This window comes from Canis lupus, chromosome 15, assembly GCF_048164855.1.
Source record: "Canis lupus baileyi chromosome 15, mCanLup2.hap1, whole genome shotgun sequence".
Lineage (NCBI taxonomy): Eukaryota > Metazoa > Chordata > Mammalia > Carnivora > Canidae > Canis > Canis lupus.
This window is the reverse complement of record NC_132852.1, coordinates 51,106,021-51,127,328: the sequence shown is the minus strand read 5'-3', so window position 1 is coordinate 51,127,328 and position 21,308 is coordinate 51,106,021. Positions and strand designations below refer to the sequence as shown.

Sequence of the window (21,308 nt, the reverse complement as noted above, 5' to 3'; positions counted from 1 at the left end):
TTTTAACTTCACTATTCAATTAGAGCACATGTCTAATTTGGTTTTAAGTGATCTAGGTTCCAACCCCATTTCTCAGACTTTGTGATCTAGGGCAAGTTATCTCAACTTTCTCACGTACATTTTTTTCTCACCTGTATAATTGGAATAGTATCGACTGCCTTCTAAAGTTGTGAGGATAAAAATCAGATAAAGCTCTTAGCACAGGCAAAGCCTTTAGTCCACAGTGACTATTATCTTTCCCTACATTTATTTTCCCTCTGCCTTTTTCCTTATTTTTATTTTTTAATCTTTCTAGAACGTATACATTTTTAAAACCTACCTTAAGCTTACTGGAAGAAGCTGGACAATCAATCAATAGCAAATATTCAATTTTTAAAAAAGCTTTTATTTGAGAGAGAGACAGAGGTAGCGAGAGTGAACACAAGTGGGGAGGAGAGGGAGAAGCAGGCTCCCCATTGAGTAGAGAGCCAGACATGGGGCTCGATCCCAGGACCCCAGGATCATGACCTGAGCCAAAGGTGGACAGTTAACCATTTGAGCCACCCCAGTATTCAACTTCTTATTTCTAAAGAAACAATGGTTTCGAAGAAGCATCTATTAAACTTCTTTGTAGGAGTTCACCTGGGGATCTTGACCTTGTTAAAATGTCAGTTATACTTTGTAAGTGTCTGGGGTGGGGGCTCGAGAAGCAGCATTTCTTATGTGCTCCCAGGTGAGGTGGATGGTGCCTGGCTCTCCAGTAGCCCTTTGTGCAGTAAGGGTTTCAGAAGAGAGAGAGGGATGTCATCTCTAGAGCTTTATAGAAACAAAATATCCAGCGCTGGGACTCCCCGAATCACAATCTCACAAAAGCAGTGAGAGGGTCTCTTATTTCTCTTATTATGAGTCAAATCGTGCAAATCAAATTTACCTGAAAGGGTCTCATGGGATTCAATTTCTTTTTTTTTTTTTTTTTAATTTTTTTATTTATTTATTTATGATAGTCACAGAGAGAGAGAGAGAGAGAGAGAGAGGCAGAGACACAGGCAGAGGGAGAAGCAGGCTCCATGCACCGGGAGCCTGACGTGGGATTCGATCCAGGGTCTCCAGGATCGCGCCCTGGGCCAAAGGCAGGCGCCAAACCGCTGCGCCACCCAGGGATCCCGGGATTCAATTTCTAACAGGAGTCATTGTCTTTGCCGTCCTTTTGAGTCACCCCAGCTCCTTGAACAGGTATTTGGTCCTTGACTCTTGGACAGTCTTTTCCATTATACTGTATCAGTTCTCAAAGCCTTTCATTATGTCACATTGAATATTTATTAGGCTCTTCTTATATAATATCTGGGCAAAGTCACACAGGATGTTCACTGGCCAAGAATCAGTCTCTAATGTTATCTTAATGATTGTTTCTGAGATAGCTGTTTGCTTTTTTAACTTCACAATAATACTGAAATGTATCTCTGAGATTGCTAGTGACTTATTGCTAATTCCTGTGGGCACCTACCTGTAGAATTTGACTTTGCTCATCATTTTTTTACTTCTTGAAACTTCCTCTTTGCTTGGTTTCCAGGATTCAACTCCCTTTGCTTACACTTGTTGCTTTTACCCCTTTGCTGCTACCCATAATTCACTTATGTAAAAACTACAATTGTTTTCACCTTTTGCGTGCCTCTCCAATTTCTTGCTTTGTCTTCTTTGGGCAGCCCCAAGGCTTTCCATTCATTCAAAGAGCCTCCGTTGACTCCATGTTCATTCCGAGCACCATACCGGAGCCCTTTTCCAGATCTATAACATCCTATCGATTTCGGTTCAAATGTCCTACTGGCACTTGAAACTCAACATGTCCATGAAGATCTTTATCACATCTTCCTAACTTCAGTCACATAACATCGTTAAGCCTTTGTGATCCATCTGAAAATTAAAGATAATAAAAGAAACTAAATAATCATATTTGCTGAGAATTAAATCACATTTAATACGTGCCCGAGGCTTAGACTACTGTCCTTCAAACAGATCACAGTATGTCTTATGAAGTGGTGTGTGAGACCCTGTTCTTTGTGTTGACACCTGTCTCTGGATTGGAGGTCAGAATTGAGGGGATACCCGAGATCTCTCCATCCACAGTAGATTCAATTTATTTGATAAAGCCAATCAATTTTAACTCTTAAGTACCTTTTCTTTTTCCCTTCATTCCTTTTCTAATGTCACAGTTTTAAGTCTTTGCAATGCCTCACCTGGAATATGTCAGATGGTCCCCTCTCAGCCTCCCTGACCCTAGTCCTGTGTCCTCCGTTCACTCTGCTGACTGTTGGCAGGGGGTCCTCTCAACTGATTGTGGTCCCCACTGCACTCCAGGTTCCTCAGAGCTCCGGGTGTCCTGAGGTAAAGCATCACTGCCCATCTCATGGGAGCCTTACACACAAGAAGGAAACACCAAGAAAGGTGGCTTCTCTCTGTTCCTTTTCAATTTCCACACTTTTCTCTCTGATGCTTGAGCAGTCTTTAACTCCTTGCTGACTCCTGGAATATATCACACTTGCTCAAGTCTGCAGGCCTGTGCCTCAGTGTTCTTTCTTCCCTCTCCTCATCTGTTATTTGGTACTAAACTCAAAATTAGTCTCCTCTGGAAACTTTTCTTAAAATCTCTGAACATACTTAGGTAATTGTTTTATGCGCATAAAAAATGATTGTAGCAGGTTTTAAACTTTAGTGCTTCATAATTTTGCACATAGAAAATAGTGTTGGATTTGTCAGATTTTTTATGGCATCTGTTGAAATGATCCTATGATTTTTCTCCATTATTCTGGTATGATGTTAATGTGGTGAAATACATGACTGTTCAGGTGTTGAAACAACCTTGCGTCCTGGAATAAATACCGCAGGTGATGATTTGTTAGCTTTTTAAATATTTGATGGATGGATTTGATTTACTAGTATCTAAAAAATATTTTCATGTTTTTATGTTCACTAGGAATATTAGTCTACAATTTCTTCAATGTCTTTGTCAGGTTTTGGTATCAAGAAAAATTCATTTAAAAAAATAAAAAAAAGAAAAATTCATTTATACTGATTTTTTTTTCCTATTTATTTCAATTAACCAGAGAGATTTTTAAAACCTCAGATTATAATTCTGGATTGTTCTATTTCCTTCTTCAGTTCTGTCAGTGAATAATTCATGTTCTTGAAAATTTTGTTAGGTACAAACCATCTGGTATCATGTCTTATAGATTAATAGATCTTTTCAGATTATAAAATGTCCCTCTTATCTTGTTAATTTTCCCTGTCTTCAAATCTATATTGACTAATAGGACTATAGGCACCAGCCTTTTTATGATTACTATGTCTTTTCACTTTCAACCTTTTTAATATATATAAAATGTGTCTTTTGTAGATAGCATACAGTTCAGTATTGCTTGTTTATGTAGTTTGACAATCTGGGTTTTGCTTAATATATCTAGTGTATTTGTACTTAATCCAATTATTTGTGTGGTTTTAAACATACTATCTTGTTATTTCTTTTTATACCATCTGTTCTTCGTTCCTTTGTTTCTCCTTTCCTATTTTGGATTAATCAAAATATGTATCTTTGACATATCACTTTCTATTTAAAATGAATGTTGTATCACTTTTGTAAAATGCAAAAGTTCTTAAAACAGTATAATTGCATTTCCTTCATTTTTATTAATTGTTGTTTTACTTCTACATATGCTATAAATCCTATAACAATTTATTTATAATATATGATATTTATAATACATTATGTGTATATAAAATATATATGGGGTCTAATTACATATTACATATATTTTAACATCTATAATACATACACAGCCACACAATATTCCCTTCAATTTGAACAACATCATTTAGAATTCATTATAAAGAAAATTTGCCAGCACCTAATTCTTTCAGCTTTTTTCCTGAGAATATATTTATTTGCCTTTAGTTTTAAAATATATCAATTACAGTTTGTGATTTTTTTGTTGTCCCATGGTCTTTTGTTTCCTTTGTTTAAATAAGAAAAGGTCATTCTTGTTGTTCTAGCTTACATGACATACCTCCCTCCACAGTTGCTTGGAAGGCTTTTTGTTTTGTTCCTTTAAATTTTGTTTTCAACAGTTTAAATATGAAGGGCCTATGTGAGGCATATTTTATTTTCTTCATGCCTGGGGTGTGCTGAGCTTCTTCTGTGGGTTGATGTTTAATCAGACTATAGAAGTTTTCAATTCTTATTTCTTCAAATACTTGTGGTGCTGCATTCTTTCTCTTCTCTACTTCTGGGTTTCTTTCACTGGAGTATGATAGATTATTTAATACTGGTTCACAGTACACTGAAGCACTATTTTTTTAAAAAAGATTTTATTTATTTGAGAGCAAGAGAGAGAGAACATGAGCAGGGGAGAAGGGCAAAGGGAGAAGCAGACTCCTTGGTGAGGAGAGAGCCTGATGCTGGGCTCCATCCTAGGACACTGAGATCGTCACATGAGCTGAAGACAGACACTTAATTGTGTGAGTCACTCAGGCATCCTCTTTTTTTTTTTTTTTTAATTTATACCTCAGTGTCTTAGTTCAGATAATTTCTAGTGCTCTATTTTCAAGTTCAGTAAATCTCTCTTCTGCTATATCTAATATTTTATTAACCCATCCAACGAACATTACATATGTAGTTTTCAGTTCTGTAATGTCCATTTGATCCTTCTTTTTTACAGTTCTCACTTTTTTCTGCCAAGATTCCTCATTTATTATTGTGGTATTTCCATCTTTTCTTGTAATCATTGACAATATTTATCCTATCTACAGTGTTCTCAGTGAATGGCAACATTTATTTCATCTTGGAATCTGTTTCTTTTTTTAGATTTATTTATTTATTTGAGAGAGAGAGCAGGGGAAGGGGCAGAAGAGAGGGAGAGGGAAGGAATCCCACGCTGACTCCCTGCTGAGGACAGAGCCTAGCAGGGTGCTCTGTCACACCACCCTGAGATCATGACTTGAGCCAAAATCAAGAGTCAGGTGCTTAAGCAACTGAGCCACCCAAGCACTCCTTGGAATCTATTTCTGTTGACTATCTTGATTATGCCCTGCTTCACAGTTCTTTGGCATGAACAGTTTTAAAGCTTTATTGAATTTAACTGATATACCCCAAACTTCACAAATTTAATCTATTCATTTGATGACTTTTATGTATGTAAATCGAAACTTGCAAAATTATCACAATTAAGATAATTAATGCATCTATCACTTGCAAAAATTTCCTGATGCCTCTTTGTAATCTTTCTCTCATCATCCTCCAAATGCTCCCAAATTCCATATTTAAGTAATAATCTTTTTGTCACTTTATGAGTTTGCATTTTCTAGAATCTTATGAAAATACAGTTGTACAGTACATATTATTTTTTTTATAACATCTAAGCACAATATTTTTAAATTCATACATGTTGCATGTATCAGTTAACTTTTATTTATTTATGCTTAGTCAGATAATACAAGTAAGCCACAATTTATTTACCAGTTTACTTGTTGATGGACATTGGAGTTGTTTCCAAGTTTGGCATTTATTTATTTATTTAAGATTTTATATATTCATGAGAGACACGGGGTGGGGGGGAGGCAGACACACAGGCAGAGGGAGAAGCAGGCTCCTTGCAGGGAGTCTGACGTGGGACTCGATCCCGGGACTCCAGGATAATACCCTGGGCTGAAGGCAGGCACCAAACTGCTGAGCCACCCAGGGATCCCCCAAGTTTGGCTGTTATAAATAAAGTAAGCCTCTATGAATATTTGTATATAAGTCTCTGTGTAGCCCCAAGCTTTCAAGTGTTTGGGGAAAATGCCTAATAGTAGAGTAGTCAATTTGTATGATAGGTATATGTTTGGATTCTTAAGAAACTGCCAAAATGATTTCCAAAGTGGTTGCAATCAGAAGATTATGAGAGTTAAACTTACTCAACATTTTCTAACACTTGCTGGGGTCAGCCTTTAAGTCATGTGAGTGAGTATATAGGGTATCACACTGAGGTTTTCCCATTAACATCGAACATTTTTCATGTGCTTATTTGCCATTTGTATATCTTCTTTTAAAAATGTTCAATTCTTTTGCCCACATTTTTATTGGATTTTCTTATTGTTATTGAGTTGTAAATGTTCTTTATATATTCTATATTGAAACCCTTTGATAGATACATATCTTGCAAATATATAGTCATATAATTGATATTTGTATGTTGATCTGGTATTCTGCAGCATTACTGAACTCATTTATTCTTCCTGGTAGCTTTTGGGGGTAATTCCATTGATTTGTGAGTAGAATCTTGCTCCTTCCAGGCTCTTTGATAATTCTATGTTCTTGAGTTGAGAAACCTGGTGCAGCCTTTGAGATACAATTAAGGTTTATTGGGTTATGATTTTCTGTAATTTCTTTGCAATCAAAAGTAAAAGTTGCATTTCCAGTGTAGATTTATGATCTGTGACAGGCTGATCCACAAATTTAGGTCCTTCTTCAAGGTCTCACTTTCATTATGTGTTTGACCCTTTGGCAAATGTAGAAGAGCTGCTTCTTGGGGTTGGTGCTAACTGCTGCCCTGAGAATTCTCTGCCTCACACAGCCATAGGATATTTATTCTTTACCTATCCAATATGATATTGTCAGATAACTTTCATTTGCTTAACGGTATATTAGTGAATATGAAAATCTGCATGCTGTTTTGTTGGTTATGTTTTTAATTGAGTCACTTCATTTGAACAAATAAAGCCACCAGCTATTAAAGATCCCACCTGAACTCAGTAGTTAATAAAAGCTGTACTGACCTGTTTAGAAGAGCATGAAGGGATCCCTGGGTGGCGCAGCGGTTTGGCGCCTGCCTTTGGCCCAGGGCGCAATCCTGGAGACCCGGGATCGAATCCCACATCGGGCTCCTGGTGCATGGAGCCTGCTTCTCCCTCGGCCTGTGTCTCTGTCTCTCTCTCTCTCTCTCTCTGTGACTATCATAAATAAATAAAAATTGAAAAAAAATACTTTAAAAAAAAAAAGAAGAGCATGAAAATATGGTAGTGATCTTGATGAATTTAATTTTTTAAAATTAAATTGAAGCTGAGATTTATACTTTTTTTTCCTTCTTAATTTATTGTATGCCTGATGCTTGATTTTTGACTGTTAAATCCACCTTGCTTTCTGGGGAACAAACCTAAACTGGTAATTCCTGATTGATTTTGGTAGCATTTTGTTGAGGAATTTTTCATTTCTGTTCATAAGAAGGTCCTGCTCTTTTTACTTCCTCATTTTCCTGGTCTGGTCTTGACCTGAAGGTTATACTGCCACATAATATGAGTTAATCAATATTCTTTATTTTTCTTATTCTCTGGGAGAATTGTGTAAGGTTGGAATGAACTGGTCTTTGATTGCTTTGTGGATATTGCTTTTTTATTTAACCTAAACAGACTTTATATTCCTTTTTTTTTGGGGGGGTGTAAAGTAACACGAAAGTTGCAATAAATCTCTGCAAGATGTGTGTGACCATGAAAACACTGCTGAGATCAAGGTAGAGAACATGTGGTTGCTTGCTGAGTGAGTCTGAGTAAGTATACATTTTTGTTTCCAGTCAACACGGGGCATTTATTTATGATTTGTTAGTACTACTGAGAAATTAGTTCAGTTTGTCAATACAGATGACTTTGTTTGGATTTTTACTGCCCCAAATTAAGAAGTGTTCTTTAACTATTCAGAAGAGATTTTTTTTTTCAGAAAAGATTTTGGAAAGAACATTAGACACTTCTTTTATCATAAACACATTTGCTTTCAGTTACAGCATTTTTATATCTCACACAAAATATGGTATATACTTTCATTGCTCTGGTCTCCATAATGAGTTAGTAATCTAGTAGGTTTTGTGAAATCAGATATAACTCACATCTGTGTCTCTCTTATAACATAGCCTATAATACACATTAATATACAATATATAATATTATATATTATATATTATATAATTATTATAACATAGGCTATAATTGCATTTAGTAGGTGGTCACTAAATATTTATTGATAATAATTAGGATTTCAAAGTTTTGCCTGCTGTGACTCCAGCTTATCTACGCTGTACTTTCTTCTTTTTACTACCAAAATATAGTAAACTATAGCTTCTACATTGAACTGTTTACTTTAAATTGGTTTCTTGATTTCTCACGTAGAGCTTTAGCCGGTTCTGTTTCTCCCACTGGAATGCTTCGTATTCCAGATTTACTTATCATATTCCAAACCATCTTAAAAGATCATATTGCCATTATGTTTATTAAGCTGTCCCTGGTTAACTTTCATAAAAATATGCTGTCTTCCACCCCAACTATCTTCCTCTAAGAACCACAGGAGCTACCATGGATGGAGCACATGAGATGCCAGTCATATTATATCTGTTACCTCATTTTAATCTTCAAACAGATTGTAAGCCTACATAATAAGTTTCCATAAAGGAGGATACTGAGTAAGAGATTGACTACTTTGTTCGGATCACTGATGGAATATTTTTGGAGTCATTGTGGAGAAAATCTTGCTGACTCCAAAGCCTCTTCTCTTTCCACAGTATTAAAACAATTTTTATTGCCATATGACTTTCTTTTATACTATCCTCATACTTACGATCATACTTGTTAGACTATGCATTTGATCTTTGATAAGAGGATAAAATCACACCAAATTCTTGTGAAGTATGAAACTGTTGAAATAGACACTTGTAAACTTCCTATTTGTAAATTATGTAAATTCCTGTTAATACCACAAACAAGGTATTTTGAATACTCAAAATATATTTCATATTTACATCACCATACGTGGGACATCTGTTCAGTTCTGCTTTTTGAACAAAAAGTTTTGCGTTATTGTATCCTCCCCAGCATAGACTTGAGATTGGCTAGGCCAGTGACTATTAAATTTATTTTTCATTTTTGACTAGTGAAACTTACAAGGAAACCAATGAGGAAAGTAGTGAAAGAAGGACTGCTCTAGCCAGAGGGGAGATAAAGGTGAGGGACATGGGAGGCTTTCAATAAACCTGCTCAGGATGCCCTTAATGCCTTACACCAGCCTTCGCTGTCTCTCTGTGGAAACACCAGTAATCTAAAAATCACTGCTTCAGCCCAACTTTGTTTTTCTAATGAAAATCTAAAAAATCTAAAATCTAAAATCTAAAAATCTAAAAAAATCTAAAAAATCTAAAAATCTAAAAAATCTAAAAAATCTAAAAATCTAAAAATCACTGCTCTAGCCAGAGGGGAGATAAAGGTGAGGGACATGGGAGGCTTTCAATAAACCTGCTCAGGATGCCCTTAATGCCTTGCACCAGCCTTCGCTGTCTCTCTGTGGAAACACCAGTGATCTAAAAATCACTGCTTCAGCCCAACTTTGTTTTTCTAATGAAAATCTAAAATCTAAAAATCACTGCTTCAGCCCAACTTTGTTTTTCTAATGAAAATCAGAAGGATGTGTGTGTGTGTGTGTGTGTGCGTGCGTGCGCGCGTCTGTGTGCGAGGTTTTTGAGTCTTGGATCTTGTTCTTGACTCTCAGTGATAATATCTTCGTAAAAAATCCCACAAAATGAAATCTCTGAAAGATCCATAAATTGACAAGTAGCAACAACAAAACCCAACCCAAAGAGCCATCACGTAGAGTATCTGGATGGATTGTTGATTGGTGGCTCTCCCCTCCGTGGTAACTATAGTTTTAGCCATGTTTGTATAACAAGCAGCCTTTCCTTCTCTCTGGGATCTTCCCTTGCTTCTCTATCTTCCTCTCTCACAGCTCCTAGGATGTACTCACTTCCGCTTCTCCTTTGGAGATCCATCCACTGCTACGTGCTGCCCTGTACTCTACATTCTAATCACATTTTTCCCCTGAATATTATTACAAACATCTTCACCCATTTGCTTTCTTCTGCCTGAAGTTCCCTTCTTTCCTTATTTTCTTAGAAGGCTTCAACTGTTTTTGTTTTGTTTTTCAAAAAATGCTCCAACCTTCTACCTCATTCAGACTTGCTAAGCAAAATTAGCACTTGGGCCTATACACTCAGATAACACCGTGCGTATAATTTTTCCTAATATTTGCCACCGTGAATCATCATACTCACTTGTCTCCCTTTTCTCCCCTTTAGAACTCTTTTGGGGAAGGGCTGTATCATATTCATATTCATATTCCCATGCTCAGCATAGACTCAGCCTTTCACAGGTGCTTTCAAAATTGGCAAATAGACGTATAACAAAAATGTCCTAAATATCACACTTCTCCAGCAGGTGCCACCATGCCATAAAGGATATTTTGACCTGAAAGTTCTCTGCATTTGAGACACTGAGTTATGCAAAATTAAATGAATGCCCTACTTTATCAATCTAATTGATATGCACTTAGTTAAAATCAAAGGTGGAACGCTGTTGAATTTACTTCTGTGCTGTGAGCAGAGTACACCTGAGGTTATGCATGTATGCGCTTAGGACGTATTCTTTTCAAGGCTTAGTATTTAAATAAGACAGTTTAACAAGGCCAAAATGAAGGGCTGTTTAGTAACAGACTTCATTATAAACATAATGCTTATTTATGTGAGACTTTAGGAATCTGAGGCAATGATCAAACCATTCGAGAATAAATCAACATGATGATTTTAGACTTGAAGAAGAGTTATTGAAAATAAAGGGAACCTGTAAGTAAGGAAAATTAAAACACTAAATTCCCAGGGCACTGCTCAGGCAGGGTAAGCATCTGCCTCTGGCTCAGGTCATGATCCCAGGGTCCTGGAATCGAGCCTCACATCAGGCTCCCTGCTCAGTGGGGAGTCTTCTTCAATGGACTTCTGCCTCTCTTTCCTGCTCATGTTCTCTCCTTCTCTCTTTCAAATGAATAAATAAAATCTTTTTTTAAAAAAACCCACTAAATTCTCCGTAGAAACAAATCTCTCTCAAATGTAGGAGACAGAAGAAATCACCATTATTTAGTAAAGGTATAATGTGGAAAGGTAAGATTACAATGGTGTTTTTGTTTAACCTTTTGTCTTTGTACCCTTAGAAGTAAACTACCTCTATGAATACTTTGCATTTCACAAGCAAGATGGAGAAAGCTGACTTAAATAAAAAAAAATAAAATAATAAACCACTCTAAAATCAAAGGTCCTGAGCTATTTAAGAAACACATGAATTAACATGTATTTTAGTTACTATTGCAACTAGATAACACTGCCTGGGATGTCTTTACATTTCTGTGTGCTTTCCCCACCCCAATATGACCTCAGCGACCAGCACCTAATTCTGTTCTCCAGAGGTCTGCTGTCTTGGGAGAGAGGATAATGGGCAAACAAAAATAAAGATATAATACGTCCAACAATAATTTGTGCCAAGGAAAAAGTAAAGCCAGGTGAGGGAACATGCATGTGTGAAATTAGTGCAATTTTAGATAGGGGAATGAGTTATCATATTTGACCCTGGGCTGTTTTTTCTCTTATTTTTCTCTAATTTATGTTATTCTATTCAGTTAAAAAATATGTCACTAACATCTGTGTGTCAAACACTGTTCTAAACTTTATAAATGAGGGATCCCTGGGTGGCGCAGCGGTTTGGCGCCTGCCTTTGGCCCAGGGCGGGATCCTGGAGATCCAGGATCGAATCCCACGTCGGGCTCCCGGTGCATGGAGCCTGCTTCTCCCTCTGCCTGTGTCTCTGCCTCTCTCTCTCTCTCACTGTGTGCCTATCATGAATAAATAAAAATTAAAAAAAAAATTAAAATAAATAAACTTTATAAATGAATGTAACAAAAAGTTAGTGTATCGTCCCTTAAAAGGTTTATGGATTACTGAAGGAAAATGTATACAGTTTGTGTACACACAGTTATATACACAAATGCACATGCACACACTGAAAGTTATGCTATGATGTTAAGGTTTTTTTGTTTTCCCCCCAGTAGGCTCCATGGCTCCATGCCCAGCGTGGAGCCTAACACTGGGCTTGAACTCATGACCCTGAGATCAAGACCTGAGCTGAGATCAAGAGTTGGACACTTAACTGACCAAGCCACCCAGGCATCCCTGATGTTAAGGCTGTTGAAAGAATTCAGCAGTAGAGGGTATTCTAAATGTTAGTCATTCTAAGAGGACCTCAAAAGGTTCATGGCTTGTATTGTTGGCAGTTTTTCAGAGATGAGCATTTACTTCCTGGCTGGTGTGTGGGAGTGAGTCAACTAGCTAGTGAGGAGCCTGAGCTCCAGTAACTGCTCAGTGACTACAGATTTTTATTCTCCATTTGCTTTGTGCTTTAGGATTCTGTAATTGTATGTTTTCATTTTGTTTTGGTTTTATTTATTTATTTTTTATTTTATTTTATTTTATTTTATTTTATTTTATTTTTAAAGAAAGGAATGACTGTTAGAATCGGTTGCTAGTAATGGTAAAAAAAAGTTAAAGGGGCCTTATAAAGTGATGGTTATTAAATATAATGGTGTCGTGGGCTCATGATGTTTTTCAGTTTTCTGTGCTTCCGTTCATAGTCAGTAATATGCCCTTTGAGCATTCAGGGTTTGTGAATGAGCAGAGTTTGTGAAATGGACATGGCACAGTGAGCTCCAAAGACAAAGAGGACAATGTTGCCTTGACAAAGGCTTCTCTGAAGGTGAAAATCCCATATGCGAAACTTCAGGATGAGATAAGAGTTTGCTAGGTAGAGAGATGTGGGAAAGAACTGGTTGCCTGAGATAGCAGGAGCAAAAGATGAGTTGACTGAAACAATATTTTTGAGTTTAGAGAATAAGAGACCCATGGGTTGAGTGTAGGAGGGTGAGCACAGGTGGAAAGGAACTCCTGTGAGAAAGAAAGATTTGGGGATGCTCTAGATATTCTGTTTACACCTTGGCTTTGTAGGATATAGATCAGAAGGAAGCAAGAAAGGCCACTTCATGCTGCAAGAGAAATCACAAGATAGTACAGTCATCTATGAGGAGAACTGGACTGCCATTTGTGCCCAGTGAAAATTCAGTGTTTTCCATTCTATTCTAGGAACATCCCACCCCAAATGCCAATTTGTTGTCTTAGTACAGTTAAGGATAAAGGAAAAAGGGGGCTGCAACAGAAGTTAAGAAAGCCTACTGACAGAAGGCACTGTGGGGCTGCCATGTGCCAGGTACTGCGATGCTAACTTTTCATGCATACTCTCTCATCTCAAAACACGGTGAGACAGACTTTAGAGCCATGTCTACAGCTAAAAAAAGTAAGCTCCAGAGAAATTAAATGTGGTGCTTCATTACCTAGCCAGAGCTGAGATCTTAACTCAAGGCTGACCTACTATAAAGCCCTTACTTAGTCCTCTGTATCAAGCTGTAGCAGATGGATACGAAAGGGATTAAGAGGAAACTAGAACATTCTAAAAGTCGATTTCCACTTACTTTTGATTATGACAAATGAAAACAGTAAAGGAATACTACAACTAACCCAAGTCCCTTTTGAACTCACGTGACTCCAAAAAATAGTTGAATAAACATAACTTCACTGTCATATTATGGAAGGTAACCAAATCGAAATCCTTTGAATGCTTGCTTCTGTTGATTGATTTTTCCCTCTTTTTCATCCCTGAATGTTTTTATGTATTTAGAGTTGAATTTGAAGTAGAAAGCCATTTTCAAGAAACCTACACATCCATGTAAAGATTAATAGGGGTCAGAGGTGAGAAGGCTACATGGTTTTAGTAAAAAATGGGTTTCCTACTATATTGCCACGTCAGAAAACAGGAGATATCATGTTTTAAATTAAATAAATGCTGGTCATTATTTTTCTTGGGGAAGGTAAACATTTCCTAACACGATGATTTGGTTGGTTTACTTTTTGAAATATGGGATTAGATATTCATATAGATTATACACTGGTAAGATCTCAGGTTTGACTAGGCTGCTTACTAGTAAGTCAATAGGAGTTAGAAATTGTTGGTTGTTGGTCAAACCTTCAGTAGACCCATTGATTTTAGCAGAGTAGAGAGAACAAGATCAGTCAGGAGGACTGGATGGCTGATTATTGAATTCCAGAAGAATTAGAAAAGCTTAGAGGCTAACATAAGACTGTTCCATCTCAGAAGATAATGATGAGTAGTGAAAGTGATAATTAGGGGCCTTGCTGCAAAATATCAGTAAGAGATACTTTATTTTTCTGGCTCTTTCTCAGTCGTATGGAAGAAGCCATCCATAACCCACCTACCGAACTAGTCCTCTTCAAACTCACATCACCTTTTTACTTTGTTCATAAAATTTACCACAGTCAGAAATGGTCTTATTTATGAACTTATTTACTTGCCTTTTTGTTTACATGTTATCTTGTAACATGTATCTTGTAACTTTGCCCCCTAAGTGTAAGCACCACAGGGTCAGTACTCTGGTCCATATAATTCAATTCCTTGCCACCACTGCCTAGACCATCTTATGCTACAAAGGATGCAACTCTTTCATACACAGACTTTTTTAATAATTGAGTAAATGGATACAGGTATTGGTTAATGTTAACCAATATTTGTGATATTCCAGGTATTGGTTAATATTAACTAAGTCAATATTTATAGAGTACTTAAAATAGGTCCTTGCATATAGTATAATAAAAGTTTAACTCAATGAATATCTTCCTAAAACGAGCTGAACAATCTCCCTCAAGCTGAGGTCACTTCTGATAAGAGAACAGAGACATTTAATTTTAAGACTGCAATAATTGGAATGTGATTAATAGTTAATGCTCCATAACAGAATATCTGACCATTAGTGGTTTTGTTTGCTTCATATGGAACTTAAAGGAAATTAAATCTTTGGCCTTAACTGAATCCCTGTCTTTACCCTCAAGAAAGAGAAATGCAAAATTGTTGTCCTTCCCTTACACTTCATGACATTTTGTAGTTGTTACCAGAACATAGTGAACCACAATTGGCTATTTGACAGTGTAAACTTTATTGGAGTGCAAGTTTCATGAGAACAAGCATAAAACTTACCACTTGTCATTGATGTATCCTGAGACTATAGCCCAATGGCTGGCATAAGGCAGGTGTCCCCAAAATGTTTAATGAAATAATTTGCTAATGTCAGGAGGAAGGAGGTATCAGGATATTTTTGGAATCTTCCCGAATCCTCCCATAAATATAGATGGTGCAGCTTGGTAGATAACAAAACTAAAACCCAGGGACAAGGTTTAAAGCAAAACTCAGGACAGATTTTTATTATTATTTCTCACAGCTCTGGAGGCTGGAAGTCTAGGATCAGAGTGCCAGGATCTGGGGCTCTGGGTAACAGACTGCCAGCTTTTCATTGTATCCTCACATGGCAGAGGGCAGAGACAGAAAGGAAACTCCCCCGTGACTCTTATAAGGGCACAGATCCCATTCATGAGAACTCATCCTCATGACTTCTTGGATCTTAATTGCCTCCTAGTATCATCTGCATGACGAAGGGTAGGGTTTCAATATACAAGTTTTGGGGGGATATGAATATTCAGTCCATAATATCCTACCGATAATCATGGAGTAGTGCCCATTGCTGTTAGCATGACAGAAGGGCCAAACACAAACGTTGTGCAGCTCCTGGTGAAACAGCACAGTGCCACTTACAGTCCTGCCAAAGGGATCACACCTGAGTCTGATTAAGCCTCTGCATCCAGCTGCCTATTTGCAGCCAAACAAAGGAATGTTGAAATTCATCATGAATTTGCAATCATCGAAATCCAGAATGTGGGCTACTGCTGATTAAATGGCCTGGTTCTTGTAAAAAATGAAAAGCCAGAAAAGGAAAAAGGAGCTAGAGGATAAGCCTGTGTAATAAAGAGCAATTCAAAAGACATCAGTTTTTAAAATGAGATGTGTCAAAGGAAGCTCACTTGAGTAAAACCCTCAAGAAGTGCAGAGGCAATTACTGCATATTAGTGTTGGGGGTACAGGGCTATGATGGGGATGGGGAGCATGTTAAAGGCTTTGGATAGGAGTGGAAAATTTATAATTTACGAAGTTATGTATTTGCTTTCTGTGGTTTTCTGTACCTCGTGTTTTTGATTTTACAATAAAAAGTAAAAAAAAAAAACGATTTCATAGGAGTTTGGACAAATAGATGACAAAGTCTAGAAAGGTCTAGTGATGTGTAATACATGATGCAGAAGCATTTCACATCATTCACTGATGACCCTGGTTATGTGTGTGTATACACACACACACACACATTCTGCACTGATTATGTATGACTGCTTTAGATTCTGGCTGTTGTCTGCAGCCTAACTTCCTCAGTAAATTTCATATCCCCTTGGCTTAGACAAAGGACTGAAAAATCAGTTGAGCTGGCAAATTAATTCCTCTGATGCCATGTTTTAGTGATACTTTTCACTAGCAGAAAGTTTACCAAGGAGCTGCTATGGACTGGGGCCCTGGCCCAGGTATTTAAAACAGAAAAAGGGGATTGGAATGGTTTCTCCACCCCGAGGGCATAAAGTACAGTTGCAAAGTGAGATTTTTTTTTCCCACATTTCATACAAGTTAAATTGCCTTGATATGATCCCTGATTCTCAACATGGAACCTCTTGACTTCCATGAACTTCAAAGAAAATACTGAGGATAAAGGTCCTCAGGTTTATTTTAACCTAAGAAGTCAAAAGGCAGAATGAATTTGTGCCCTGATCACGCTGAACAAATCTTCAGTTGACAGTCAAATCATATCTCTTTCTCCTTTTTGGTTTCATTTTTTTGTCTTTTGCTTTTGAATGATGCTAGATAGTTCAAGGTGTGACGCCTGTTATTTCTCATTAAGAAGTATTATCGTTTTGCAATACAAATATTGAGTCATTATGTTGTACACCTGACACTAATATAATGCTGTATGTTGATATATCTTAATTTAAAAAGTTAAAGAGAATATTTCTTTGTGGTAAGAAGAGTGTAGGGGTGAATTAACTTTATTCAGCAACTAATCATACATTTCTTAATATTCTGGGTTGGCTCTCTGTCTACATCTGCATTTTCACAGTAAGCCTCTCAAGTAGTTATAATCACTCCCACTTTGCAGGTGTCAAAACAGAAGTTCCAATGATTGGTTTTTGCCTGAGGACATTCCCAAAATTAGGTGGTGGAGCTGGAGCCTCAGCCAAAGCTTCTGCCTCCAGTTCCCATGTTTGTCCTTCCAAACAGATCACTAAGGGGCCAATTCGATTCTAGCATCCTTGTCTTGTGTTTATACCAGAGGTTGAACACCTTTTAAAATTCCAGATCCTATTAAAATGCTAAAGGAAATGGAACTCTCTTTTTTTTTTTCCCCCTTCTCGTCAGCTTTTTCTCTAGGGAAGGGATGAGGATTTAATAAACTAACACTTTTCCTTTAATTTCTTTCACTTTAATTTCCTTTCATCTCTGAGCTTTACACTTATGAGTGATGGAGATTAACTCAACAGTAATTTCCAGAAACCACCATCCATCTAAGGCAGTCTTCTATTTGACTATTAAACCCTATGAAATTAAATCTATCAGGGCAAGTACAACGAAAGATGGAAGTTAGAGGAGGTGAAAATAAGGAAACGGTTCAAAAGAACAGCCGGTTCGGCAAGTCATCCTCTTCCACTGTTTGATTTCCCTCAGTGCAAAAACTGAGCTGTGATCAATGTCTCTGTCTCTGTTCATCTCGCACCCTGCTGGAGAGTGGACAGGGTTAAACTATATACAGAGAGAACTTTTGCCTTTACTTGATGCTAAGGACAAATAAACAATCAGCTATGCAGATGCCACAAGCAGGGGAACTGTCAGCTACACATGTACTGAAGACTCAAGTATTTACTACAGCAGCAGGCATCAGCGTGCTAATTGGACATTGTTTGGGAACACTCGAATTTGGGGATAATTTCAATCCTCCCTTTTCTAAAACCCCTTACTCTATTAAATAATCTTTATTCATTTTCTCCAGCCAGAAGAATCTAAGCTATCAAAATATAGGCTCAAGCAGAATAGGAGGTAGGGGCGAAGGAAATGAGAAGAAAGATATTCTCCAACTCACCCCATGGCCGATCGCATATTTTACACAGATAGACTTCCTGTACACGTGGACTTGTGTGCATTTTTCCTCAGTGCATCTAAAACTGAAATTCACCATTCACCCACTTCTTAAGGTTCTGAATTGTTCTGAATTAATATCAGAAACAGAATGGCTGCATTTCCATTCTAACTCTCCCCATTTTCATCCAATTTCCTCTCTCTGCTTCCTTCCTGTCAGCTTACTCGATGAGTAAGGTAACTTCATGACTTAAAACAAGTTTATCCTTAGGAAATTCTGGTCTGGATGGGTTTTTTTTTTCCTTTGAAATGAAGTGAATTTGACTTAAGAGAAAGCTTTTTGAAAATAAATGTAAAAGAACTTAGTAATGTAAAACTAGAAATGCCCAGGTTAAAATGAGCCAGTGAGAGCACCTTTCTGTTAATAACTGTGCCTGCCGGTGTGGCTGTGGTTTTCTGGGGGGCTCCAAGGGCTCCTGCCCTCTCCTCTTGCTGCAAATATTACAAGAACCTACAAGGATCAGCCCATTGTGTGGTCAGAAAGTTTGCTCATGAGCTGTGCTATCTCAGTGGGAACTGGTGAATTCTCAAAGGACTCTAATCCAGTATCTAAATGCTTCAGGTATTCCTAGGTAATTGTTAAAAGTAAAAGCAAATTCTAACTCGGAAAGAAATACATTTAAAGTTATGAATTGAAAAGTTAATTTACCCTTTGAGAAAACTCAAATGAGGGTTCCTGGGTGGCTCAGCTGGTTAAGCGTCCAACTCTTAGTTTTGGCTCAGGTTATGATCTCATGGATCCCGAGGTTGAGCCCTGCACTGAACTCTGCACTCAGCGGGGAGTTTGCTCGAAAATTCTCTCTCTCTGCCTCTCCCTGTACTCACACACTTGTGTGCAGTCTCCCTCTCTCATTCTCAAATAAATAAATATTTAAAAAAGAAAAAAAAAACTGCCTCTAAAGTGGTCACTGAGAGTAGGTTCTCAGCCAGCCTTTGGAGAAAACAACAGGAGAACTTCACTTTGATTCACTTTACACCTAATAATTTTACATGATATTCAAATATATGGCAATATATATCAGTATGGATGCACCAGGGTAGTCAACTCTAAGAAGTCTTGCCAGCCAGGAAGTCTAGACTGGCTTTACATATCATTCATGCCCAATGAAAGGCACGGGAAAAGTCTCAGAATCAATAGGAATATTTCTGTGTGAGCATTAGTGAAGTATAGTTATAAAAATTCAGCATTAGGAGGATGAACAGAGCATCCAGTATTAGAGTTTAGAGAGTGATGGAGATGGTGAATAGCTAATTAGGACTTATGAGTCAGCAAAAGGACCAAATGACCAAAATACTCATTTTAATTAGTAAATGAAATATGCTTCATTCATACGATGGAATCCAAAGTCATCAAAAAAAAAAAACACTAATAAGGGATAGTATTCCCATGACACAGAGAGGGAGACAAATTTGCAGACAAGGATATCATTTCATAGATGATTTTGAATTATAGAAACAAACTGTAGAACCAGATGATCTCAGTCCTGTGTGTTTTTGGGTGTGTGTGTGTGTCTGTGTGTGTGAGGTTTTGTTGTGCACACTCAAGGAAATATAAAATCACTCTTCTGGAAAAACAAATCCTCAGAGCTAATGACCATGGGTGAGCATGTTGACAATTAGTTGTCATGAGTGACTTCAAGTACTAGGACAGTTTTTCTAATGTAATCTGGGATTATTGATTCATATAAAATGGGGAGAATTTTAAATTATGAGGGAGTGTAATCTCTTTATCCTAGAATTTAGAAGATTTCAGGACTGTATGTGAGCTACACACGTGTTTGAAATAAATCAGTGTGTTAGCTGTACTTCTGTCTTCTGCTTCACTCTTTGGTGGACCAATGAATAATGGAACAGTGGTGATAAAATAATCATGATTATAGGAAACGTTTAAAAAAGTCAGAGATGTTGGTCATTATGACACATCTAAAGATAAAGGCAAATAATATGCTGGCCCAGATAATCCATTAGCTGTGTCATTCAAATTATCCATGTGGACTACAACACCAAGGTTGTTTCTAGGGATTGTTACAAAGATGACCGTAGTTCTCGACACAGTACCATGTGTCACCGTCAGCAACATTAACTGCAGGAGTCCATTCAAAAAACATGCCATGAAAATTCTTTTGCTTCCTTAATTCCTGAGTCATACTCAGCAAAGCAAATGATTGTGTGTGAAGTTCTTATATGGAGAACCGTTGTATTTTTGTCGGTGAATATCTGACTAATTGCAGATGCACTTACTTCAGTGGCTGTTGTTGAGAAAAGATAGATTCAGCCTGAGAGCACTGATAGAAATCTTCCAAAAATCTATTCCAGAAATGGAAAATGGTGCCCTCCATTAAGGAGTTCCACCAGCCTACCTCTCTGACTTAGGATGACACCACCTTCTTCTGTTGCTCTGTTTTTTCCTAGAATGCAGTCCCAACAGTATGTGCAGCAGCGTCGAAAATTTGCAGCTGCCTTCCTGGCATTCATTTTCATCTTGGCAGCTGTGGACACTGCTGAAGCGGGAAAGAAAGAGAAGCCAGGTAAGCTGTAGGGTTGTGAAGGCAAGACTGCTCATGGATTAATGTCTATCTGATCCAACTACCTGATTTTTGTCTTCCCTCCCTCCCTCCCTCCTTCTTCCCATCCTTTCTTCCTCTTTCCATGTATTTAGAGGAAGCTAAGTGACACCCCTGACACCCCCCCACCATCCATCATAAGCCCTAAGATATGATGACGATTAACATAATGATCATATCAGTAGCTACCATGTACAAAACACTGACGGGCAGTCAGGTGTCTTACTTTAGGTTGCCGCTCTTCCTCAGAAAGAGTCCTGCAAGGAATTTTTGTTTTATCTTACATTAGCAAAGGAGGAAACTGAAGCTTAGAGCAATACAGCATCTTCCCTGTGTCACTCCCAGTGTCATAAATAGTAGGCTGTGGAGCTGGGAGTCTGTGTATGTCTGTGATCCACCACATTTAGCTTATGCGATTCCATTTCCAAGACAGAGAAAAGAACATTGACTTGCAATGAGATGCTAATCTGACAACCGTGACTTCCAATAGACTGTTTCCTTATTTTTCGTGTTTCACTGTTTTTGAACATCTTCTACAGAGGCGTGTGCTCCTAAAAGGAGATGTCATTAAATCCCTGGTACAGCCCCTCGCACCTAGAATTACATTAGTATTGGTTCTATCTCCTTCAGCTTTCCTTCTCCCTTCTCTTGATTCGTCATTTGGTTAACACTCATCAAAGTGCTCCTGTTGACTGGACAGGG

General features: G+C 37.6%; 1 protein-coding gene and 1 long non-coding RNA gene across 2 annotated transcripts in view; one reads left to right on the top strand and one right to left on the bottom strand.

The window, feature by feature from the left end:
* PTN (pleiotrophin) overlaps nt 1-21,308 on the top strand; it is a 101,529-nt gene that overhangs the window by 57,449 nt on the left and 22,772 nt on the right. Inside the window, exon 2 of the mRNA XM_072777356.1 lies at nt 20,455-20,570. Coding sequence (XP_072633457.1) covers nt 20,456-20,570 — 115 coding nt within the window. The 5' untranslated portion in view covers nt 20,455. The remainder of the gene's footprint in view (nt 1-20,454; nt 20,571-21,308) is intronic.
* LOC140605189 (uncharacterized) lies at nt 1,674-20,543 on the bottom strand. The gene is made up of 3 exons (XR_012007911.1): nt 20,403-20,543; nt 6,784-6,957; nt 1,674-1,890 (listed from the first exon to the last, which is right to left on the bottom strand). It is a non-coding gene; the product is annotated as an uncharacterized lncRNA (long non-coding RNA).